The following is a 26,473-nucleotide window of genomic DNA, read 5'->3' as shown; positions in this document are numbered from 1 at the left end:
GGTGGAGTTGCTATGATGCATTTTATGTGTGATTGCCCCACCCGTCCGTAATAAAGGGTCAGTAATCAATTCTCCTCCTCTGGACAAGCTCTCCTGTTAATCAGGATGGTTGTGAGGTTTATGAGCTGTGCTTCTTGGGAGTGTAGAGCCTTGTTTTTATGTCGTCACTCAGTGCTGACTGGACTGGGAGGAGTGCGGCCCTGTTGATTTTAAATTATTTGGCCATCACCCAAGTTGGTCTGTTTTAACTCATGGAATTCCGTAGTGTTCCCTGTACGATTTCACTATTAATACAGTTTGATTTCATCAGAACATTGACATTAATAATAAGAGTAGAATAATGTGCATCTAGAATGTACAAAATAAAGCCAAGGCAATATCGCAAAGATGTGATTTAAAAAATGTAGATAAATCCGATGGGTACAGAGTGATCAATCGTGAACATTAAAACTGCCTCATTGTTTTAAGTGCAGCTCACACAGATTTCAATGAACCCAGAGTGAATTGTAATATTAGTGAGGTTGTTTATGTGGATATTAATCCTGTCACTGCTGTGTGGTGCTTATCCAAACTTAAATTTTTTCCCCTCTCTTAATTTTCCACTCATTTCTCTGAAAGCCTGCCTCCTTGCCAAGAACTCATTACTGCCGGGGGTGATGGGTGATGTGGTGGGGGGGGGTCAGGCCTGATTGATGCAGCGGTCTCGGGTGGCTTAGCACCTTCCCTGTAATCCAGCTTGCACGCACTGATTTAAGAAAAAGTAACTTGTCACAATTTCTTTTTCCAGGGAAAATTGATAGTTGAGAGTGCCACAGGCAGGAGTTTAAATTTGCACGTTATTCATTCATTTTAAATGATGCAGGCAGCTGGCGTTGTGAAATAATGCCCTTCAGCGTTAATGGGTACCGTTTCAATCGGCCCATAAAGCAGAGCCACGTCCTTGGCTGTGACAGGCACTGGATCTCTGTGACTGGTGCAGACTAGGGAGAGACAGAATCCAGCTGTCTTTGATTGCTGTGCTGACTGTGTGTTTTCATCAAATCAAGCATGGACTGAATTATCCCTCACTATTTCAAATGGTGTGTTTTTTCTTTTAATATAGTCTTTGTAGATGTGCCTTATTAAGTAAAGCAATAGGACATCTGCTGTAAATTCTTTACCTCAGGTTTATGTGGTAAAGTTATTTATTTGTATCTATTTTTTGCATCAAGGGCACGATGCCTCTGCTTTATACTATGCTCTTTTGAACAGTGTAGTAGCAGCACTGTTGTAATTTAATGTTATGTCTATAAACCTGAAATCTCAGCGCAGAGCTGTAACTGCAATGCTTTGGTTCAAGGATACTGTTGAAAACATTCAACAGGTCATCACAATATTTGAACATTTTTAAACCCAAGCTTAACAGTAACTTTTTAAATGATAATTATTAGCCATTTTAACGTACCTTTAAAGGAGAGGTCAAAGGTCACCCACCTTCTTGTCTGTGACATTATATCCTTTATCACACTGCACTGTGTAAGGATTTAAAATTACTATCATTATGATACCCTATTATTGCAGGAATAGCAGAAACTCTAACTGCAACAAGATCCATCTTTGTGCCATCTGAAGGCAGGCTGCTTCGATTGTGGTCTTATCTTCTTACCAGTCTTCTCCTCCTTCCCTGAGTGCACTCTCTGTGTGCCAGATTTCCCAGCATGAAACGCACTTTTATTTTCTCAAACAAGAAAAGTGGTGTATCAAGTCAATGCCATTTGAAGATGGCTGATCATGCTGGATGTACTCTAGAACTGTTCTCGGGTCTATTTTTAATATACGCTCTCTAACATTCTCCCCCACAATTTAATAATTTCAACAAAAGGTATTTTGGTGATCAAAGCAATCCTGTCCACATTACTTCAAGTATGTGCTCTTTCTCTGCTTGTCAGCCTTCTCTACTTAAGAGTAAATAAAATAAAAAAAAGCCAAGGAATGATTTAGAAAATACTTTCCCATCTTCTTTTAATCCTTATTATATCTGTGCCTCTTGCACCACTCAGGACATCAATTTAAACCGAAGAATTGGAAATATAGACCTAAACCTTTGAAGGGAGCTACTGTGATCTTGCATACACCCTCTAAGGAATAGATGATTGTTGCAAGAAGTCTATCCATTTGCCAGTGTGATGTCACTACACTGCTGATGTTTATTAAAACCTAACAATGCTGTCGGGCTTGTTTAATCACATGCAGCACAATACTTCCTACTGCTGAGGAAAAGCACTCCCATCACAATAGAAAAGAGAAATAAACAACCACCAAATATGCTATTCAGTCAAATCACTTTCAAATACTTTGACCAATCTGAGTTGTGTCTAGGGTGTTGTGCCTCACCCTGCCACACTGAATTCCTTCCACTCCAGCCTCATTGCTCGATGCCACCCCTTGAAGCACTGATCTCTCCCATATTACCACCATATCCCAGAAATCTTACTCTTGCCCAGTTTCCCCCCCTGTACTTTAATGCAGAATGAATATCCCTGTTGTGCATCACTGTATGTTCATCAGTTCCTGGCCATTGTGCACCAGTAACTTGTTTAAGTCTGCACTTGATGTTTAGGTGGAAAAGTAAGGAATGAATGTGTATTAAACCCACTTCTGCTTGTGATTTTCATTAGAGGTCCCTCATTAAGATACCAGTCAGAACCAGACTTGCTCTCAAGATATTCAGTGCATAGCTGCTGACAAGGTCACTTCAAGGTTGGTATAGCGTGGCATTGAAGAATATTATGACATTGAAGAAAAGCAGGGTTTCTCTCATGAGCTTGAGGAAGGCATCAAAGCAAGGATGGTGTAAACTGTCTGTGTTGAGTCGGCTCTGCTATTCTCTGGGTCTCTGTGGGTCAGGGGTTCTGTGTGAGGCAGTCAGTCATTCGTGGCAGGCGGCTAGCAAAGTAAGCCCCACCTCTCTAGACTACAGCAGAGCTTTCAGCTGAGAAGAGCCTGCCACTGTGAGTGACAGGCAGGGTGCAATCGGATCCGTTCGAATACTGATCACTTTTCAAAACACGCACTGTGATCTGAAACCGATATTTCTCTCTCTCCCTCCTTGTCTCTGTCTCTCTCTCTTCTCTTTACAATTCTAAAACACTCAGCATGGTTATGCATGTTAGGTTAGGTCAGAGCATTCACAGTAAGGCACAGTCCAATGGAAAAGTTCAATGGACAATGCACATTACATGCAATCCAATTATAACTATCTCCATGCTCTTTCTATTATAAACAGAATGGCTACCTGAAAGAGTTGCTTTAATTGGTGGAGTTCCCTGTAGTATAAAGGGAACCAGATGGTCAATTTTATTAGCACAAGTAACTGCTTTTTCTTTCTCTCCCTCATTCTAATTTATTAGTTTTTTCATTCCAAAATGTCACGTCGAATGCTCTGGGAAATTTGCTTCACCGTCTCTGGAGTATTTTGTGTGTGCACATTTAATTGTGAAGCAGCTAGATCTGCCTACAGAGATGGAGACATCACAGTAAACAAGTGTGTCTAAAATACATAATGCTTCCAGCTAAACATGCATTTCAGGAGTTTTATTTATTTCCTTAAATGGCAAGTACATGAAGAACAGGTTGAGGCTTATCCCTTAATGTGTATCATTTTAACTTTGCACAGTTCTTCAGTTTTTCCATATTTTCACTTTCTCAGTCTGAAGGTTTGAGTCAAGCCAGTCCTATAGTCCCAAAGTCCCAAAGATGCTATTAAGTTATCATTCAAGTCCACCGCAGTTAACTTGCACAAGCCGAGCTAGATCTATTAAGTTGTTCATCAGTAAAGAGAGAGCATGCTTTGCGCTAAGGAGGCATTTTTTTGTATACATTTTTTTTTTTTTTTCTGCGTTCAAAAAAGTTGAATGTTGTTCTACATGACTGTCCCAACTGGTTGATCAACTACATCCAGGTCAAAAAACACTTGATAACTGTTTAATTCAGTTTAATTCAGATTGCTATCGAGGCGAGGATGGATTTTGCAGGGATGAGGCAGCTTTCAGCCAGGCAGGCACCTGTGTTTCAGTTAACCTGTACTCCTATTGATTGGATTAATCGCACTTGTATAGTGGGAGTCAAGGACAGAGGGCTCCAAGGCTGGGACATATGCAGTATCCTTCTAATGGAATCTGCAGTCATTAGTGGGTGACGGGGGAGGAATTGGTGCAGTGTACTGCCTAATAAAAGCTACAAGGTTTTAATTAAACTAGCGGATATTGAGATTGAAAAGGAGCAGGGACCTGTTTGATGGAGGTTAATATCAGAGCTGGGACGGTGTTGGAGCTGCCCTTCGACACTTTTGTTTTTTATTTTTATATTAGTAATGCCCGGCAAATGTTAATGAATCTCAACAAATCCTTCCTTTGCCCAGTTTTTGATACGTGTATTTATGTATGTATGTATGTATGTATGTGTGTATATATATATATATATATAATATAAAAAGGGAAAGTGTTAAACTAATCTAAAAATATCTGAACTTTCTTGTAGTGGAGATATTACTTTTTCTTACCATGCTGAATCATTTGATGCATCATTCCAATAACTAAAGCAAAAAAAAAATTAGTGCATGACCACAATTAATCTAGTTCCATGGCATAGGCTGCTGCCACCAACTGTACCTCCCTGTAGCCTGTTCCTGCCACATTTTAAAATCTGAGTACTGGGATGGGAGGCCTCAGGTTCTTGCTTTAACTGATGCTAGAGGATCCCTAGGAAATTGTTCACAGCTTTGGATCAGGGCAGGCCTGTTCTATCCCATGGCACTTATAAAAATGTTTTAACTCTCATCTAAGCCAGGTTATTAGAAAGCTCCCTGCTCACTCCCATTCTTCCATCTGCTGTCCTGCACTGACCATTTGGCCCTTTTCCTGTGGTTCTGGCACAAGTGCAAAACTTGCCCCAGAGGGCGCCAAAATTGTGCAATTGTTGCTTCAGCCCAGGGCATCACAACTGTAAAGCTCTTTGAAATGGAGCAATATCGGCGTAGTGCACATGGTCAGACTATGGGTTTGGTAATTCGTCACAGGCATCCCTCTGAGTCCACCAACCACACAGCCCCAGACCTGCTATGCTAACAGAGTGGTCCCAGGATGCAGGGGATTTGTACTAGTAGTGACCATACAACAGGCTCGCACACACAGTCCACCCTTTTACACTGTGCCTCTCTAAACTCTGCAGCATCCTGTTACTAATAATAAAGCTAGTGTTTGTATCTAGATCTGTCAAACACAGATTATCATGGTTAAAACTTGTCACTTATGTTTTACTTTGCTTTGATTTTTGCATCTTTTTTTTTATCTTCTAGGTTGCAAAAGCAAAAGGCGTCCTCAAGAATTTCCTCATTGAGCCCTTTGTTGCCCACAAGCAGGTGAGTGTTTTCCCATGGTGCTTCAGTTTCCTCCCACATCCAAAAGATGTTCTGCTTAGGTTGATTTTGGATACTCTAACTAGTCATGTGAATGTGGTGTGTGTTAGTGCTGCCCTATGATTGCTTGGCTCCCTGTCCAGGGTGTACCCTCTCGTGTGCCCTATGTCTACCGGGTTAGGCTCCGGCTCACTGCAACACTGTACTGGATGAAGCAGTTATTCAGTATTTCTGTTTGAGTTTACAGTGAGAAGTGTGAGCTACAGTGGCATATTTAGGGCACCGTCTCAGTGTTCTAGCGTGTCTTTGTCTGCATCTTGATTTCTGTCTGGGCTTCTGTCTTCGCCTGTGTCTGTCCGGTCTGTGCTTTGGTCTCTGACTGTCCCTGACTGACGAGGCCTCTGTGTATGCAGGAGGAGGAGTTTTACATATGCATCTACGCCACGCGAGAGGGTGACCACGTGCTGTTCCACCATGAGGGCGGTGTGGATGTGGGTGATGTGGACGCCAAAGCACAGAAGTTCCTGGTGGCCGTAGATGAGAAGCTGACAGAGGACGATGTCAAGAAACACCTGCTGCCGCATGTGTCCGCTGACAAGAAAGAGTGAGTGGGAGAGGAGATGGAGGCCAACTGGGGAAGCATCCATGATGTTTTTTTTATGCTTATTTATAACCCTCCAATTCATTAATTGACCAGGTAAAGCTTTGGAGCAGTCTGCTCTGTGAGGGATAGCGTTTGCTGTAAGGCTAATACAGAGCCCCTACAGCATTTACACTGGGTGGGGATTGTCAAATTTGTGTGCTCAGTGCTTCTGTCACCTGCTGTGCAAATATCGGCCTGCTAAATGACTGCTTGTGGTACTAGGAAAATTTGTGTCTGTTCCATTTAAAAATGTATATATATTTTGGCTTCATCACAATTGGCTTGTGTATGACTGCTGGTCATCAGCAAATGCTTATTTTATACTCTTCCAACATGGAATTGCCAGTTAATCAACTTTGCTCAGGCACTGGGAGGCCAGCCTTTTCTATTCACTTTTCAACTCCAAAGCGCAAATGGCACAGCTCTAAGTGTTGTAGGGTGGACTGGGGAGCTTGCTGGTGCTCAGTAAGCTGCTGCAGGGGAAGCTGAGGTGGGTCTAATCCTGGCAGCTCTCAGTTTAGACATCCAAATTCAAAACCAGAAATGTATGGACCCAACCTGTACAGGGAGCAAAAGACCAAGCCATTTCAGATGTAGGAGCTCTGCAGTTTTGTTCAGATTTTAGCACCTCTTGATCTTCCCTCATCCCCTTTGCTCCACACCTGAGCATCCCAGGCAACTGACCTGGAAGTCCTGCCCCATCAGCCAGCGCAGCACGATTTGGACCGAGCTCTGGAGATTCATACCTCTCTTGCAGCTCAATCAGCTGCCACTCGAACCTGATTGCACAAAAGTCTCCGAAACGTGCGGCTAAAAATAAAGCGAATGACGAGGCAATTTGTTATAATGGCCAAAAGTGAAGCGATACAGAGTCCTTCCCCAGAGATGTTCCATCAGATAAATTAAATCCTGGGGCTCCTGCCCTTCGATCTGTCTGTTTGCTTGTCCCTCCTCAGCTCTGCGGTTCCAATGCAGATCACGTCGCTGCCTTGTCATTTATTTTGATCCCTTTAAAGGCAGTAGCCCGACAGGCCCAGTTTGACATGCCACTGCTGCTGCTCCTCCTTTCTGCTTGGCTGCCATCAAGAGAGATGCTGCTCTCTCCCTCTCTCTCCACAGCCCTGTCAGAAACGAGTGCTGAACACCCCAGCTAAAGGTATCAGGGCTGATGAGAGGAGCTGAGTCATGCTCCCCACAGACAGCCGTGGCGCGGGGCCTAATGGACTCTGAGGAGCCGCACAAAATAACAAACATGACAGATTGACAGCGTGCGCAATTCCTCCCGGCACTGTGCCTCTGAGGAGCTGACAGGCTAATTTTATATGTATTTATTTGTTTGTACAGAAGTGCTCATGTGCTGAAAACTGAACAAACCAACATATTTTATTGATTGATTTGATTGATTTTATTCATTTACTTATTTGCTCTGTCCCTCTCTCTCTCCAATCATTTGGTTACCAACAACAATGGTCTGAATCTACAGTAATTGCAAATGCTTGGCTAATGTTTACAAGTTTGTATTCTCTCCTATTCCCCATGGTGAGACCTAATAGCAGCTGTACTAATTTTCCTCCATTGACTGTCCTATTTGTGATCTTTGTGATCTTTTTGCCCAGCTTCAAACCTGTCCCCTTCAGAGCTGCAGAAATTCACAAACTGGCCAGCTTTAATTCATTGCTTAAGGTGTTATTTAGGGCTTGCCTTGTGGAATAGGTGGTGTTTACAAATCATTCAAAGCTGGTTACTTAATACAGACCGCAAAGGTTATTTCAACATCTTTATCAGAGATGGCAAATCGGGAACCAAAACTCCCTATAAACATAATTAATGCTGTTAGTCTGTTAGTATTACATTACGAATTGGGCAAAGTGCAACATGGGTTTGTTTTATGGAGCTGTATCTGCCCACAGAAGGTGATGTCTTTATTGCCATGCAATCTCTGCCATGGGACGCAGGATCAGCTAACACGATGACCTCCCTGACCACGGTTAACACCTGCTACGGTCTGTGAAAAGGAATCGGATCCAGGCCTTAGAAATTCAGTTTGTCTGCACAGGAGAAACCCCTCTCAGTTAATATATACTGTAGTTGTGTACTGCCAATCTAAACCTAGTTTATGGGGCCTAACTAATTGGGTATCAACTGGCTGTTGATAATATTACATTTAATTTTTTTGGTATACAATTATAATTTTTTTAACCCATATAGTAATCCGATTTAGTGATAGCTGTAATCTCGTATACAGTACATCAACCTGAGAACCTGTTTTGTCTGTGTGTGTGTTTGGGTCGCGGGGGAGGGTTAAAATGAAAATGTATATACTCTGATGCAATGGATTTCAAATCATCTTGTAAACAACAACCATAACGGTTGTTCTCACAAAAACAAAACCGTTCTTTGTGTTTTGAAGGAATGTGTTGCAGCTGTTGAATCCACTCATGAACTATTGTTTCTCTTGCAGTGTGCTGGCCAGCTTCATACTGGGCCTGTTCAACCTGTACGAAGATCTCTACTTCACCTACCTTGAGATCAACCCCCTTGGTATGTCCCTGCTACCTCTCCCTGACTAACACCACCTTGAAAAGACTAATTAAACAGACTAGTGGCTGAGATTCAGAAGCTTGAACTGGGGCTGCTTCAGCCTGTGTTTAAATCAGATCTCTGCATTTTACAGTTGTTTATTTGTGCATTTTCTTTAACCTCAAAAATCAAAAATTAGAAAGCAATTGTGCTGTGTCCTGCAGATGACCATTTCATTTGTACTGTGCAAGATGTGTTTTCTGTGGTTCCACCCACTCTGGAACCCTAGTGAATGTGGGCCGTGACAGTGGTGCTGAATTTTAAAGGGATTAAGCAAAAGTTAAAGTTAATCCATTGAAATCAATCCGTAAATAATCCCTAATTTGGGTTTGAAAATCTGATGCATTAATTCATGTCCACAGTTGCAGCCCAGGAACATCTGTTCACAGACGCTTTGCTTTAAAGATAGCAACAAATGTATGATCTTTGATGTTACTTCCCGTTTTATAATCAATTTTAAAAAGAAAGAAAAGACCCAGCTGTGATTTTTAATGTTTAATTTGCCTTCCCTTAAGTCCCCACACCGGAATTAAACATTTTTCAGTTCTCATTGAATTTAAGTCTTGAATAGAAGCTTATATACTTTTCTACATTTGTTTGGTAGCACTTTAACATGGATGGCAAATTTAAATTACTAATGTGTTATAACTTGGAACATGATTTTTAAGCATTAATAGGGTTATTAACCAGGTACCATCTGTTATTAAGAAATGCTATATAATTTAAAAAAAAAATGTGAAGCATTGCAAAAGTGCAGTAATCCAATCAGTTCAAAATACAATAAGCCAACATTCTAGTTCAATAAGGTAACACGTGCAGACATAATACAGTTAAGTTCTAGATATATGATGAAGGTGGGGGGTGGATAGAAGTCTTCGTAACACAATAGAACTGCTAACAATACAGAAGTACAGAACAAAAGGAAGCATAGTTAAATTAAGTGCATAATAGTACTGAGCAGCCCACCAGATTAAGATGCTTTATGCTCTTCCCATATTTATAAATCCAGAATTCAGCACAAATTGATATTATGGATCTTAAATTTGTAAATCCAAGTGATAGTCTCTACCCATAAACTAAAGTTGGACAAAATGGAGTACTGTTTATGCAATCCATATTTTCCCATTTGTACTTATTCAAGAGTGCATAAGACACACACTCTCAATTCCACAACATAAAATAATGAATAGTTTTATAATTTATATCCTCGGAGTGACTTATAAGTCCACATACAGAGGCCTGGGAAATTGTGATGTATTTGTCAAGCCAGTTAAATGTTTGTGACATCTACATCACAGTGGGTTCTCAAAGGTCAATTTAGAAGAAACTGGCATTTTTAATTAGAAAGTGATTGATTAACTATACACTTGAAAGGTGTCCTGTTTCAGATTTAACACAATGATTTCTGCCCTTCAAAATGTGTTGAACCTCAAAATGGAGTAAGTCTGGTTGCATAGGGCCAGGCTTGTTTTAAAAACGAGAAACCAACTCAAGGTCACAATTACACTGAGATATTCCAGCTTTCCATAGGGGATCTTAATCGTTCATCCCGATTTGTCACTTTTCATAAATTAAGCTGCTTTTGTGAAAGGGGGAGGCAGGGAACCTGATGAGCGAAGCATAGTGCTACATGGTTTATGAATGCAACCCCTTTTTCCGAAAGGTTATTTATTTCCATTTGACTTCCTAGAATCACAGGATTGACTGAGAAACGAGCTGACGTGTGTAGCTTGACTGCAGCTGAGAAATGAGCGCTCGCCTGATTGTTATTCGCCAGACCTCCCCACACTGATGGCGGTGGCTATAAGCACGGCTGTGTCTCTGTGCTACACCCTACTGCAAGTCTTCAATCTGCAGCTCCATCCACAAGTCTCATCCTGTTAGCGGATCCAAGCCCCTCTGTACCTTCTCATTTCACTAGCAAATTGTTGTAGACAGAACCTCACGCAAACCTGATTAAATTAATTTAGGAGTTGGGGGTTCACAATTGGTGCAGTTTAACCCTTGTGTGATCGGGAAGTCCTCTCCGTCAAGTCTGTAACTGTAAGAAATGCAGATTTGGGAACGGCACGTATCTAACTTGTATTTCGGATTGGGGGCCATACCTGTATGCTTGTCAACCTGTAAGCTCTTATTGTCAGCGCTGCACTACTTCACACTGCCCACCACAGAAGATCAGATCACACCCCTCCATTTTCAGTTTTCATTTTCTACATTTTTTTTTCTGTTCCAGTGTACTGTAGTGCTGTACCTCATTGCCTGGGTTTCTTGTTTTAGTTTCTCTCTCCCTGCCTTCTCTCCTTGAATCTGTAATTTTACAGTTTTTTACAGGCTGAAGAATGCCTTACACCTTGGAAAATTATTTCCTAAAACATTATTTCTTCCGTTACTTTCTTGTTAAATGGGAAAACAATAAACATTTGAGCCTGTTATAAGTTGTTGGAAGTGAAGCTGTAGCCTGTAGAGGGACATGCAGGGCTGTTTCTGTGCCTCACGCCACGCTCTTGTCCTCTGCTCTCCAGTCGTGACCGGAGAAGGCGTCTTTGTCTTGGACATGGCCGCCAAGATAGATGCCACGGCTGACTACATCTGCAAGGCCAAATGGGGTGACGTGGAGTTCCCCCCACCCTTCGGGAGGGAGGCCTACCCTGAGGTGAGCACAGTCTGCAATCGGTGTTGGTTTAAATTAAATTAATGTTTGACTGATTTTTAGATAGTATCTTCACCGCTCCCCATTTTCCCCCGCCCAAATATATCTCCGTAAACTTTTGCATTTTTTATTTAATTGTAAGACATCATTGCAGATCTCATTGTCTATTGTGCAGGGGTCTAAAATGAGGGCAACAGTGTTTTGCTTCAGCCACGCTCCCGTTTATTTACTTGGTCTGATTTAACCAGATTAATTAAATGCTTCTCTCCAGGCTGAACATTGTTAAAGGTAGTACACTTTGAACCACAAGAATGTCTAATTGATTAAATAACAGATTTTGATGATCAAATTCTGAGAGCTTCAGCTGAAAGAAAACCCTAAAGACACTCTGGCCCTCCTGGAATTGAGTGTGGAGACCTCTGCTGTTGATGATTTGATGATCTGATAACTTGGAAGTTCTTTGAGAGACCTGACTCTGAAAAGCACTATATCCAACAGAGAATACCACTACTCTGTTGTATATAGGCAGGCTGGTCTTGTATACTTGAGCTGTTTTCCCGAAGCTCATACTGTGACCTGCAGTGGATTTGTAACCACTATAGCCCCTGTTTTACAAAGGGCATGATTGGAAATTCAGAATGTGTCCAGTTTGCAATGGCCTTCATTAAAAAAACAAAACAAAACAAAAAAACATAAATATTGCGCTCACATACCTTTGAGACATCCTGACACCCATTACCCTTTAACAGCTATTCCTGTATTGGTGATCACCCCCTCGCCCCCACCATACAGTGTGCTGCACCCATTTGAAGTGTACAGCGTTGTTGTGCTCTTCTGTTCTGCACTGTGGTTGCGATTTGAGGTTGCAACTCTTCTGCTGGTTCTCTCATTGAGATCTCTCTCCCTCTGTTACTGCAGAGCTGCGCCGCTAAGGGTTACTACCTCCCATTCCTGTTAGGCTTTTAATTTAATTTTTGACCTCCCTGCGCAATTACCCTGACAGCATCCATTACCGAGGATGAATTTCACTGGGCAGTAAATCCAGTTCTGACTCATCTATCCTTGTCTCTGTTCTGAGAGATTGCTCCTTGTTTGCATGGCAATTTTGTGAAAGGCTGCTGGAAAGCATATCCTAAGTGATACCCCATTACACTGTTTATTGTGCAGGTGGGGTACCACACTGCGTCACACTGGAGCCTTGCCTCCACTACAAGTGCCATGTGGTCCCCAGCTGCTGTGTCAGATTGACAACCAACTTAATTAAAGGAGAGTGAACCGTGGCAAACGGCACTGTACAATCACATCGCAGGAGAACGGTTATCCTTATCCTTCTGTATGTATGTTTTCAGACAGTCATTTGCCATTTCCCTGGCAGCTTGTTTAGCGGCCGCTTGCCAGTCGACATCTGCTTTAATTGGATTAGTCCGTGGAAGGTCTTGAGAGCCTTGCTTGCAGTATGATTAATATTTTTGATATTAACTGATTTAGTAGATATTGATTCATGAGCAGCTGCTTTCAAGTGTCCTCCTAACTTACTGATCAATTATCTTGACTGCACTCTGTAGCAGTTGGTTGCGATAGGGGCTCTACCTCATTAAAGCTCATTGACACTGGTTACACTTAATTTCACTTCTGTAGAAGACAAACTTCCTTATTTCCCAGCACTATTCTACTGCACACTAACTGGTCACTAATTCCCTAGTTCCCTAATGCCCAGTTGTTACTGGCTCTTCCAGGAGGCATACATTGCTGATCTAGATGCCAAGAGCGGTGCCAGCTTGAAGCTGACCTTGCTGAACCCTCGTGGGCGGATCTGGACCATGGTGGCTGGTGGGGGGGCCTCTGTTGTGTACAGGTAAGCAGATTCTCAGACAGTGGCACCCAGACTGTCTCACTCCATCCTTCTGTTCAGTATCGGGTGACAGTAACACATGCATTCTGACATTACCTGCCTTGTTGTGTGGGGTCCTGGTATATTAAAAGCAGCCTCTCTAAGCATTGTTCAGTTTCCCCCAAAATCTTCCCACAAGTCTTTTTTTATTTTGATGAATTTCCCCAATGTACAGAAATTTCATTTTCATTACCCTTACTTTCCATGAAGCATCCTATAACAATCTGAGGCAATCTTGTCATCAAAGGTGCTTTATAGCAGAGTATAGTAATAATAATTATCCCTTAAGAAACCCATTGCAATGTATTTATACAATATTTTACAGTTTTGCCAAAAACCTATTATCCCAGCTTACCAGGCCTCTGTGTGTGATGTATGTGTCACACTGACATGTGACTTCCACTCAGTTATGCATGTAAACTTGAAAGCTGCAGTGACTCTAAGAGTTTTCTCTCAGTTTTCCTGTTTTGCCCTGAGAAAATGCAGCCACTGATTTAATGGTACTCGGAAGGCTGCACTGCAGTTTCAGAACAGCTTGAGCCAACTGAAGCCTCCGATCACAGCGATTTTCCAAAACACCAGCCGTGGCTCATTTACCTGATGAAAAAATTATACAGCAGCTAGTGGGAGTCTGGTAGCATTTAAAGCACTTGGAAACAATGCACCATTTCATGCTAGAATTTATTCAATTATTAGTCTTTTAAAGAAAAGTCTGAACTGTTACAAGGAATTGCCATTTGATTTAAATAAGTCATGCAGTGGTTTTAATAAGAAATACATGTATGTATTCATTCATTCATTTAAATATCTCTAGTTTAAGGCTTTTAACTAGGGCCAGACCGAATCTGCTCAAAATTCTTCCGAATTCTATGGCCCTTTTTACTTGTACTAAATTCTGCAGAAATTCATATATTGGATTGTTTGAATGGTCTTCTATAATGAAATCCAGATTTAAAGTGTTCTAACAGTGTCTGCTTTCAGCAGTGGTCAATGGTGTGCTGACTGAAGGTCAAAATTCCCTATCTCTATGGAAATTATTGAGCACAATTGCTTGCATTTTGGTGGATATGTATTTTTTGCTGGCATCATCTTCGCTCTCCTTCCTTTTTTCTAATCAATTTGACATTGTAGTTTTGTACTACAGGGTAAGAGCAGGCTGAGTTATGCTGCTGTTAATGTCTTTCAAAGATCATATTTGCCTGCCAGGACCTGAGTAGCTTGTAAAGTGAGGATTTTCTTTTTGTTAATTTGAAAACTGAATCTTGAATGAACTGAATCTCACAGTGACACTATCTGTGACCTGGGTGGCGTTAACGAGCTGGCTAATTATGGAGAGTATTCCGGGGCCCCCAGCGAGCAGCAGACCTATGACTACGCCAAGACCATCCTGTCTCTTATGACCCGGGAGAAACACAATGACGGTAGGCTTGGGGGGAGAGGGCAACAGGCAGTGACTGAATGTAAACACTTTTATGCCTCAGAGCAAAATTCCTGGCATGAATTTAGGCCTGATTTTTCCAAAGCTGGTAAATGATTTACTCATGGAGAGTTACAATTTTACTCAGTGACAATGTAAGCTATAAGTATATTACACTAACTTAAACATAATCACTGACCTTAGTTATTAGGAACTCCTTTGCCAAATCAAATCACACACACATGTCCACTGTAATGTACACTTTCAGCAGAGAAGCAGCATTGTGGGGAGAACTGATGCAGCTCTCACTGATCGCACTGCAGATCTCACTAGTCCAGTAAGCTGCAGGGGTTGCTGTTGTGTGATAAGCCAAGCAAGCCCACCCAACCCCATGCTAAGTTGAGCCAGTTTTGTGCTGCCCCTTGGGAAATCCCTGTCACAGTTGATTGAGAGAGCCTAGATTTTGACTTGCACTGACCTAAACTCTACATCTCATACCAGCTGTACCATTTGGAGACCGTTTGAAATCTACCCATTGACAGTTGCATGTGACGTGTAATACATCCAGATTCTGGTAAAAAATTCAACATGAGCATTACAAAAGTGCAGTAGTAGAATTAATACGAAGTTCAATTTTAAGAGTGAGAAAGTTGCAATGAAACTCCATTACATTGTGAATGACTTGGATTAAGTCCTTTTACATGAATGTACTTCAAGAAAGTCAGTAGCCAGAAGAGGGCGCTCCAGTGTGAAACCCTGCACTGACCTGTTTGTAGAAGGCATAATGACTGTACTGTACCTCCCCTGGTCTTATGTGTTGTTGCTATTCTGATGCAGGGAAAGTCCTCATCATCGGAGGAAGCATCGCCAACTTCACCAACGTAGCAGCGACTTTCAAGGTAAGGGCTGGAGGCTGGAGTTTTGGGATGCATGTACTTGAAGGTGCTGATTAGCCCGAGAGAAAAGCCACTTTTGAATGAAACTGTTTAAATTCATAATTAGCATTTATTTATATTCAGTTAATGCTAGACACGATAAGTATTAATCTACACTAGTACTTGCCACTATATTGACTGTATTGACACTGGAGAGCTATAGACACCCTGCCAGACCACAGCAAAAGCTATAGCATTGTAGAGGGGACTAATACACCCATGGGTTGAGGTCTAGCCCACCCAGCCCTGGAAGTGCAAGGCCGATTGTGTCCTGGTACTTGGGAAGATCTTATGAATGGTCGGCCCAGGTTAAAACTGGTGATTCCTACATTACAGGGCCAACCTGTAATCTTCCGGTTCGATCCTTTCACAAAGTGCTGGGAGTGCTTATGTAGTACGATGCATGCCTTTCTCTTAATGTGACCCATCCCATCTTGAATCCTGCTTGAATCACAGCTGGTAATGGCGTGACTCATGGCTGGAAACAGCACTCTGGATTATAGGGCCCAACCTGCACTCTGAGTGGAGACTTTTACAGGGAGGCTATGGAATGTACTGTTTATAAGGAATGGAAAGGGCCAGATTTGGCCTACCCCTGTAAGAATGAACCCAAGGAAGCAGGTAGTGACTGTGTGTGTGTTTATGCAGGGCATTGTCAGGGCCATCAAGGACTACCAGGTCCCCCTGAAGGAGCACGAGGTGACCATCTTCGTCCGTCGGGGTGGCCCCAATTACCAGGAAGGCCTGCGGGTCATGGGGGAAGTAGGTGAGTCCCAGACAGAGACCAAATGCGCACACATGCATGTCACTATCCTCTGAACACTGCAGTAACCTAGACCATCGCCACTCACCACTTCACACAACATTTTCTTTTTAAAGCAATAAACTCCCCTGATTCTGAAATGTAATGCCACTAGCACCCTATTGTTGGGGAGTGTGGGGGGCTTTGTTATAAACTGTGGTGCATGAATGTTTTTCAAGTGAATGCCAGTTGAGAGGTGGAAAAGTCCATATAGGTCAGTGCCTTACTGTTTTTGGATGTCTGGTGATGCTCCCTTTTGGGAAAACAAAACAGGCCCTGACCTCGCCACATCATTGTAGCCAAGCCATTGGAGGTGGACTATTACTGGATGGCAAATTACATTTAATTAATAGTACCTCTGTTTAAGTATACACAGTCTCAATAATTAATGGCTCTTTGAGATCCTACATCTGGATAGAATATGCTCTGAGAATGTATTGTGCTTTGGTAATGATTCCATTTTTAAAGTGTGTAGATATCATTTTACATCTGACATGGGGTCTTCTCTCTCCCTTCAGGGAAGACCACTGGTATTCCGATTCACGTATTCGGCACAGAGACCCACATGACTGCCATCGTTGGCATGGCACTGGGACACCGACCGATCCCAAACCAGCCTCCTGTGGCTGCCCATACTGCCAACTTCCTGCTCAACTCTAGCGGCAGTGCCTCGGTAGGTAGCCCCAACCTCAGTGCATCTATAATGTAATGCCTTCAGTTATTGGACAGTCTGGATGGTGTTTCTGGGAGGGGAATAGTGTGACTCTGGCTGAAGTGACTTACAATTCAAACTGAAGAACAGTTGCAAAAGTCTGCATTGATTGGTCTGCCTCTGTTTGGGGAGAAACCAGATAAACTGATTCAGCTCGCTATAGCAGAGTTGAAATGCAAACGTACAGGGAGAGATGAAAACAAAACAATCCCCAAAAAACTATTAAAAAGTGAAAGCAATCTATCTCAGTAGTCAAATCATGGTTTTAGACTAGAATTGAGCAGTTACAGGCATCATCTTAATAATCTAGTTGTAGATGTTACAATTTACTGCTTTACTTCCAGTGCACTTTACTGCTAGGAAGGGAGTCATAGTATCCCTGCTCTTTGGGGTCTTTACATTTAGGCCTAAAGTCCAGCATGTTTACCAGGCTTCTTTACATCAATACCTGCTGTAGATCTGGGGAATAAGATAATTCAGTTGTGTGAATTGCTCCTTATCTTACGAAGATGTGAGGATCCCTGTGCAGTCCTGTGTAGATCTCCAGGAGTTTCGCCGCTTAGTATTGTGCAGGCTTGCAGAGATTTGACCAGGGCTACACTTAATTATGTCGCCCCAGCATGCCTTTTGCCATAACAGGCCCAAAATGGAAAACCTATTATTGGTCCCCACTGCCCCAGGCAATATGCCCCCATTGTAGTCTTACGAACGTTTGAAGGCTTTTTAAAAATTAAGTCGTGTGGAGAGAGCGGCCCCTGCAATAAAGCTCTGCCTTAGGTGCCTTAACCTGTCAGCTGGAAAAAACAGTACGGTGACTGCACTGCTCCAATGCTCCCCAAGATCCCGCCCTCTCAATTGTAGGGTAGTGGCTGCTCGGAGTGTCGAAGATCGAAAAAAGCCTCCTTCAAATTGTCCTTCACTTTAAAACCCTCCAAGTTGACTCTATAAATATGCACCCTACCACTCTGCAGAGCACTAAGTGGGTTTAGACTAGAATATCTGTGTGTGTGTGTCGGTTGTATTTCTTGTCTGTTATTTATAAAGGAAAAGATTAATCTTTTAAAGGCAAATATGTAAAGTCTTAGTTTTCCACAGAGACTGAAGACCTGAAGTTTTTCCCTCCAGGTTTCCTCTTTTCTCTTTATGAATTTATTCCTCCCTTCTCTCTGCTTCTGTCCCCCCTTTGTCCTCTGTTTCATTATTTGTCTTCCTCTCCCTCATGAAATATCTTCCTGTAAGAAACTAAATAAAATTAATTAAAACATGCATCTCTACTTCTGCTGAACCACACACCATTGACTGCCTGTGGCTACTTGGGAGCAAATGCAGGTTCAGATTGTTCACAGTTCCAGCTGCATCAAATCCTCTGTTTGCTGTAATAGTTGGGTGTGGGCATGCAGAGAATAATAGTGCGTTCTGTCTCGTCTCATCCCTACCGAGTCTTAGCAGTGCACGGTCAACTAATTGACGTATCCAAATTGGGGGGGGGTGGATAAGTTGCCAAAAATGAAGTGCGTCTTTGTCTGTTAAATTTGAGTTAAATGATTTCCCCCTGTCTTTTCCTGTTGCTCTCATGGTTACCGTGTTGTATTTTCAGACCCCTGCCACTAGCAGGACAGCATCCTTCTCTGAGCCCAGAGTTGCCAATGACGCCACCCCGGCAAAGAAGGCCAAACCGGGAGTCCCACCAGGTAACCAACACTGTGCTAGGGCTTGTCACATAACCCGCTGGGCTAGGCTTGCTCGGGGGGGGGTGGGGGTTCATGCATCCAGTACATTGTCCTGATGAGGCCACAGAGCTCTACAGGGCAGTCATAACTCACTCCTGAGCCTGAAGGACCAGCAGGGGTCTTCTGGTTTGCATTGTACCTGCACTGGTTTATGAAATTCACTGTTGACCCCTTTCCCCATCCTGCCACTTTACTTTCCAAAACCTTCAGGAGCAGGAGTGAGTATCGCTGTTAAAAAGCGTGTTCAAACCCAGCCTTTCTGTCGATCTTTCTTTTGGAGATAATAAAAAAACACACATGCCTGAAAGCTATGATCTCAAAGTCAAACTCACATCAGCCCTTTTCTCTGCCCATCCCTCTAATCATTAGTGACTGAGAGCAGGGAGAAATACAGAGCTGCAGGTTCTGTCTGGAAAATGTGCAGATTGTCTGGTGAATCAGGAATCTAAAGCCTTCAAATGAGTGAAACTTGACTGTGCTTTCATAAATGTTTATTTATTCATGAAATCTTCTATGTCGAGGTCTATTTATTTTCATTTTTAATTCAGGTTGTAGGAAAGCGAGCCGTTGTTATTAATCTGCCTTGGACAATTCCCTCAGGGCCGACGTCGGGGAGTAATGTAATGCAAATGTTCTGCAGAGGAGATGCACAGGCTACAATAAGCTTGCAACAAGGGAGATTTTCCACTGGCTCGAAGGCACTGAGAATAGAGACTTCCCGAGACTCTTTTCAGGGTCCCTGTTTTGGTCTCAGACCTGTTGTGCAATAATATGGACGGAACGGATCACAAATTAATACTTTACCCCCTTCTGGGCGATGTTATTTGATTAGAGTAAAAAACAATGCAGATAAAGAAAAGAAAAATCAGTCATGTCGAATGTATTGTAAATAAGCAGAAAGGAGGAAAAAAAACAAAAACTTATAGCTGTAGTGAGTTATATTAATGCTCCCCTGAATTCATATGTCTGTTCTTGTATAAAAAGGCTTTTAAAATCCTCAGTGTTGGGACAAGTTTAGCAGAGTTTCAGTTCAAGGTGCATCTTGGGTTCAGGCAAGTAAATGCACTTCACTATTTATGCTTGAATGACAGAGTCAGAGGGCTGCAGTGCATTGGGCAGTATATTTGAATATATATCCCAGGGTTCAAGTGGCAGTAGGTCTAGGCAGCAATCTGTCTGGATATTGTAAGGATTCGGCAGCGTTCGTAGCAGGGCTGTGATGGCAAGCCAAACCGATTTTAACAAATAGGGGTACCAAATCTTCAGGCGCACAACCAAACTGGACCCATTAGAGAGGAAATAATAAGATTCTGTGTCAGACTTAAAAATCTAATTACAATGTAGCAACTTGCCCTCAAGCAAGATTTTTCAGCTGTCTGTCAGTCAGGGTTTAATAACTCCCCATCATAGCACTGTAGCTTGTTTTTGTGCCGTTTTCCTGGGGTACCACTGCACTGAGATCCACTTTGTACCTACTGCCCCCTGCTGATCACTTTTTTTATATTTTATTATAATGGAGCATTTCTAAAGGCAAGATCTACTGGAAGATACTGGACACTTAAAATAAAAATTATTAGACAGAAAATAGAGCAGCATCTTAATAAAAATCATATTCTTGGAAATAGCCAAGATGGGTTTAGACGAGGCAGATCATGTCTTACTAATTTATTAGAATTTTTTGAACATGCAACTGTAGCCATAGGCACTGACTATGTGGGGGCTCAAGGGCTTCAGCCCCCCAAACATTAAAAAAAAAAAAGATGAGTTACTTAATCGTTACCCCCCCCCCCTTTTACCGGAGAAAACGCCGTCGGCCCCCCAGCTCTTGCTAATTATTTCATCTGACAGTGGTCTTGGGGTTTTGGCTTAGTAACTCAAGCCCCCCCTGGGAAATTCAAAACTCGGCGCCTATGAACTGCAGTTGTAGATCATGTGAAAGCATATGATATGATATGATATACTTAGATTTTCAAAAAGCTTTTCATAAGATGCCACACCAAAGACTGATCCTCAAATTGGAAGCTGTTGGCATTCAGGGTAATGTAAGTAGATGGATTATGAACTGGTTGATGTATAGGAAACAGATGGTGTCGATTAGAGGAGTCGCTTCTAACTGGAGTGAGGTTGTTAGTGGAGTTCCACAGGGATCAGTATTAGGGCCTTTGCTTTTTCTAATTTATATTAATGACCTGGACACTAGGATAGTTAGCAAGCTTGACAAATTTACCGATGACACCTAAAATAGGTGGCTCAGCAGATACAATCTCGGCAGAACAGGTTATTCAAAGGGACTTAGATAATATTCAGCTGTGGGCCGACACCTGGCAGATGAAATTCAGATGGACAAGTGCAAGGTATTACATGCAGGTAACAAAAAAGTCCACTATAATGACACTGGGAGGAATTGAACTAGATGAAGTAACGCATGAGAGACCTAGGAGTCTATGTGGACTCCTCACTTTCTCCAGCCAAACAGTGTGGGGAAGCAATAAAAAAGGCAAACGGAGTGTTAAGGTATATTGTCAAAAGTGTAGAATTTAAAACAAGGGCAGTAATGTTCAGACTGTACAATGCGCTACTTAGAGCTCATCTGGATACTGTGTACAGTTCTGGGCTCCACACTTCAAGAAGGATATCGCTGCTCTAGAGGCAGTTCAGAGGAGAGCAACCAGACTTATTCCAGGTCTGAAGGGAATGTCCTACTGAGAGACTGAGGGAACTGAACCTTTTCACCCTGGAACAAAGGAGACTATGTGGGGACTTGATTCAAGTTTTCAAAATCATGAAAGGTATCGACCACATCAGACCAGAGGAGCTTTTCCAGATCAATAGGGACACACGCACCCGGGGACACAAATGGAAATTGGGCTTCAGGGCATTCAAGACGGAAAACAGGAGACACTTCTTCACCCAAAGAGTCCTCACAATCTGAAACAAACTCCCCAGAGATGTGGCTGAAGCTGACAATTTGGGAACATTTAAAAATAGACTACATAGGATCCTTGGATCACTTAGTTATTAATGGACACCACACCAAATGAGAACAATGGGTTTGAATGGCCTCCTCTCATTTGTAAACTTTGTTCTATTTGCAGTGTCCTCTGGCTTTAGTGCAAACTAAGTTTCCACTAATTTAATTGGTTTGATTAGGTATTTATCTGGTTGCAATTGCATACTTCTCACCAGACTGCTAATGATTTGTATAGGCAGTGGCACTTTGAATCAAAAGGATCTTTTAATCCTATTTCAGATCTTTTAAAGTGTGACAGACCTTTTAAACAACGTTAAGTATATTTAATTGATACAAAAGCTACGTTATTTAAGTGGGAGCCTAAAACCCATAACACGGGTATCCCTCTGGGAGCTGAGTCTGAGAGCCCTCAGTTAGTGCTTCAGATACAGCTAAGGTGAAATTTTGAATGAGCAGTGTCTTAAATATCTCCAGATACATGCAGCACTGGAATAAAGGAGAGGTTGCAATTCTATATTCTATTCTAGATTTGCATTGTTATACCTATGCAATTATGGATTGCAGATTTCACCTTGAGCAAAATAAAGCTTTCATAAGGATGTGTATAAACCCCAACCAGAACATACTTGAAAAGTTAATAAATAAATCAACATTATAAATAAATCAACTAACATCCCCATCTCTGTTCCTGTAGAGCCCCAGTTCTTTACAATGTATAGGAGTCAACTGCCAGTGGCTGAAGATCAAGCTAAGCACATTTTTGGTTTAAGTTAGTATTGGCAAGCTCAGTTGGCATGAAGACCAGGAGTTCCTGTGGAGCTCAATGGTTCCTTCAAATCATGTGAACAAAACCAGACTTATCTGGGGTGTGGGTGTGGGGGGCAGCATTATGTAAATGTCTGTTTTTCCTCCGTCATTGACTGTTTCTCACCTAAGACAACCCCCCAATTTTCCCCAACCCATATTGTAGGTACACTACTGGTCAAAAGTTTGTGAACACCCAGTTTTTATTGAAATGTAAGCACATTTTTTAAGTACAGTTTCCTACACCATCAGAAGGCACTTGGAAACTGGAGGAAACTCTGGCAGGAAGAGGTCTAGCAGACCCAAAGCCACAACAGAATTGGAAGACAAGTTTGAGAGTGAACAGCTTGCATGATAGGTGGGTCACAGGACAACAGCTTCAAGCACAGCTTAACACTGGTCGAAGTAAGCAAGTTTCAGTTTCAACTGTGAAGAAAAGACTTCAAGCTGCAGGTTTGACAGGTCGAGTGTCAGTAAGCAAGCCATTGCTAAGATGGCAAATAAGAAAAAGACGATTGCCTGGGCCATGAAGCACTGCCAGTGGACTACTGAAGACTGGAAGAATGTCAGCATTTTGCAGCGCCATGCAATACCCTCTGCTATACGCGTAGTTGGTCGGGTTCATCCTACAGCAAGATAATGACCCAAAACATGGGATGAAATGGACAGAAGGGTGAAAGAAAAAACAACCAACAAGTGCAACACATTTGTGGGAACTTCTGCAACAGTGTTGGGAAGAACTTTCCAAACAATATTTGATTTCCATTGTAGAAAGAATACATGGAGACATTAAACTGCATACATTTCAAAAGAAACTGGAAAAATTGAGGTGTTCTAAAACTTTTGACTGCTAGTGTAAGTGTAGACTCCTACCTATCCTATACACCCCTGATTAAACCTTTGACCCCACCCCAGATTCCTTCACCTGTGTAAGAATAACGGGATACAACTGCAGTCTTGTCACTTTTTTTTTTTAATGGATTGTATTTTTATTTTTATTTATTTTTATTTTTCTTCTCTCATTCTCAAAATTTATAAGACACCACTCATTGTCCAACTTGGTCACTGAAGAATTGTTCCCAGCGAGCTTTCCAAGGTAAGATCCATTGTCCACGAAGAAATCCACTCGCTTCACTTTTTCCCCACCTTTGAGCACCCTGGCAAGAGTGGGATCCTGTTGCACAGTTGCTAGGCCACTGCAATACAGGGTTAACAGAGATTAGAGATACACTGCCCATAAGAACCATTTTGGCCCCTTTACCAACATAGCGTATTTGCTGTTCAAGGGCGAGTGCTGTCCTATCTGTACTGTAGTAAACTCTTAAGCACTGTGACAGTGAGTGTTTGTGTGTCTGCGTTTGCTCTGGCTATGGTAAGTCTGTAGAATTGGCCTTTTCCCATTGTTTCTCTATTCTTTACAGGTAAACCAATAAGACTCTTTTTACATAGCAGTTCACAATATTTGCAGCTTCTCAAATAAGTTAACAAGGGATGCTGCCTATTTCATGTTTGTTCCCTTAATTTGTTTGGTAAAAGTATACAGAATCCTACGGATGTATTAAATATTTTGCTTTTCTGCTTCATTGGTGCAATGTATGCAAATATAAGCTGTTCATTGTTTCTGCAGTCTGAAATCATGAAAGAAATTGCTTTGCAAAGGGAGTCTGATGCGTTTCCTGGTTCACAGTGTGGAATGGGCTGCTCCTGGAGTCTTTTCCTGTGTTCCTGTCCGTCAGTTGTGGGTTTACTGATGTGAAAACTTAGTGCAGAATTGTTTTTCTTTCCCCAGCTGAGAGAGATTGATTCAGGTTAATGCCGAATCTGTTCGGTGCCTGGAGATGTGGGATTTGTACTTCTTAAAGAAGTGACATCCAAAATTCTCTAAATGGTATCCATGTGTCCCTGGTGGCCCCTCCCCAAGCTTTTGTATGTGGACATGGATATCTGTGTGTGTTATATATGAGATATGCGACTCTGAGTGTGTTGTTACTTTGTGAATCCTTGCTATGGAATAGTACAAATGCATTGATTTGAATGGATATCCCCCCTGCCTCCCTCCCCCAACAAAGTGAAGTTTGTTTAATTTCAACTCAAAGCATGCAGACCTCTCGCAAGTATTATCCTGTTGTGTGATTGTGGGAGGTGGAGGGGATACAGGCCATTGGTTCCAGAGATCAAGGAGGTTTTGCAATTTTTTTTTGTTTTTTTGTAAATAATTGTTTAGTTGGACTTCTGCTTGGCTTTCTATGAAAAGCTCAGGTTAAATGTAAAGAGCTGTAAGTATATGCAAGAATCTGGCTCTTTAAGGTTACTATACAAATATAAATGTCAGATCTAAACTTAATTATTGGTTGTTTTATCTTTAGAATTAAATAAACTCCAGTGTTGGTGGCAGATATAAGTGTGAAACCTATTATCTAGTATCTTTAAATTAATTGACCACGTTGTCAGCTTCACCGTCTCATGTTTTTTGGTTTCCATTTCAGCATCCCCCATAACATTACGTGAGTTCTGACATACAGAGGTATGTCATATTAAAATGAGCATCCCATAAATAGTGGAATTTCATTTTGAAATATGTATGACATTTCTGCAGAGGATCAACCAGAGATCCAGAAAGATGCACAATACCATCCTACTCAGATGCGGGATGTGTTTGTTTCTGCTCCTTTCTGTGCTTGGTGTTTTTTTCATTGTTGTCACAGTTGCTCATTTTAATGTGGCAGAACTTTGTAAGACACTTGATTATATTAATTATTATAATGTTTATTCTTATTTTATGACTTTTCTGTTCTCTTGTTTTCGTTTGTTTTTTGTGGCCTGGTTGACGTAACAGAGCAGCAGGGTTCGGCAGGTGGAGCGGGAGGTAGGAAAGTCCCTGGTCTGGGCAAGGTCCTCAAGCCTAACGTAGGCCTGGCTGTGTGCTCCTCGCCAGCCTCTCACTCCTGCATCTGAGCTGTCGCACTGCTGCTGTGGTGTTGCGTGGTTTTGTTGTTTTTTGTTTCAGTTGGTTTTGTTCTTCCTATTTCTTCTTGCTAAAACAATCAGATTCCAAAAACTAAAGCTTGTTTTTTGGAATGTGTTGTTTGGAACCTTGTTTTCTCACTCTGGAATCTCTGTTCAATCTGTCCTTGACTGGAAGGGGAAAAGTTGAAAATAATAACAATAATCCTTACAAATGCCCTTATGTGGTGATCTTTTTCTGCTCATTTCCTGCCATGAGAGCTCAGTGCCTTGATAGCAGTTAAATTTGCTTTGAGGCAACATTAATCTTGACCGTACCATACAGGTTTTATACAGACTTTCTGTCAAGGGTTTAAATATACAGTATGCGTTTCCCCCTCCATCTTAAATTTGAATAAGGTCTTGACTTTGGCATCTGAAGAGATCACAGTTCAGCCTATGGACTGAGAAGGAATATCTTGCTCAGACTGTATAGACTGGAATATTATTTGTTTTGTTTTTTTATTTTGGTTTTAGTCTCTTTATTTCTATTTTTTTTATTTAAATCTTATCCAGCAGGCTGTACTTCCTAATGTACTGTATCTCAAAACAAAATACCACTAAACTACAGAATCTCCAGTAACAGTGGTTGGTGGGAAATGCAATGAAAGCTGGAAGAACTCTGTGACTATAAGAGCCCACCTGATTGGTTGAAATGAATGTTCCGAGATGCTTCTCTTGTTGTGAACGTGTGTCCCTTCTTCCCTGGCACAAATGGTGTACTTGCTGCACACTGACATCTTTCCACATGTACAGAACTGGTCTTGTGTATTCCCCAGATTCCCTCTGATCCTTTTCAAAGTTTCCATAGTTTAAGTGTGTGTGTGTAGGGGGAGTGGTGTGCTTTTGTGCTCTTTCAGTGGATCTGCAGTTATCTCCAGAGCACATTTATTGTTGCTGCATTATTTTGATTTTCCCTGCCCCATTTCTAACTGTGTTC

General features: G+C 41.9%; 1 protein-coding gene across 3 annotated transcripts in view; it reads left to right on the top strand.

The window, feature by feature from the left end:
- The window catches only part of LOC136739955 (ATP-citrate synthase), a 53,942-nt gene that overhangs the window by 13,056 nt on the left and 14,413 nt on the right, over positions 1-26,473 (top strand). The window contains exons 4-15 of one of the 3 annotated variants that reach the window (XM_066698400.1): positions 5,336-5,398; positions 5,809-5,999; positions 8,500-8,579; positions 11,141-11,271; positions 13,005-13,123; positions 14,444-14,580; positions 15,414-15,475; positions 16,160-16,277; positions 16,832-16,986; positions 18,623-18,716; positions 23,570-23,626; positions 25,367-25,396. In XM_066698400.1, the coding sequence (XP_066554497.1) occupies positions 5,336-5,398; positions 5,809-5,999; positions 8,500-8,579; positions 11,141-11,271; positions 13,005-13,123; positions 14,444-14,580; positions 15,414-15,475; positions 16,160-16,277; positions 16,832-16,986; positions 18,623-18,716; positions 23,570-23,626; positions 25,367-25,396 (1,237 nt within the window). The remainder of the gene's footprint in view (positions 1-5,335; positions 5,399-5,808; positions 6,000-8,499; positions 8,580-11,140; positions 11,272-13,004; positions 13,124-14,443; positions 14,581-15,413; positions 15,476-16,159; positions 16,278-16,831; positions 16,987-18,622; positions 18,717-23,569; positions 23,627-25,366; positions 25,397-26,473) is intronic. The other 2 variants (XM_066698401.1, XM_066698402.1) reach the window with 2 other exon arrangements.

This window comes from Amia ocellicauda, chromosome 3, assembly GCF_036373705.1.
Source record: "Amia ocellicauda isolate fAmiCal2 chromosome 3, fAmiCal2.hap1, whole genome shotgun sequence".
Lineage (NCBI taxonomy): Eukaryota > Metazoa > Chordata > Actinopteri > Amiiformes > Amiidae > Amia > Amia ocellicauda.
This window is presented reverse-complemented; position numbering and strand designations above follow the sequence as displayed.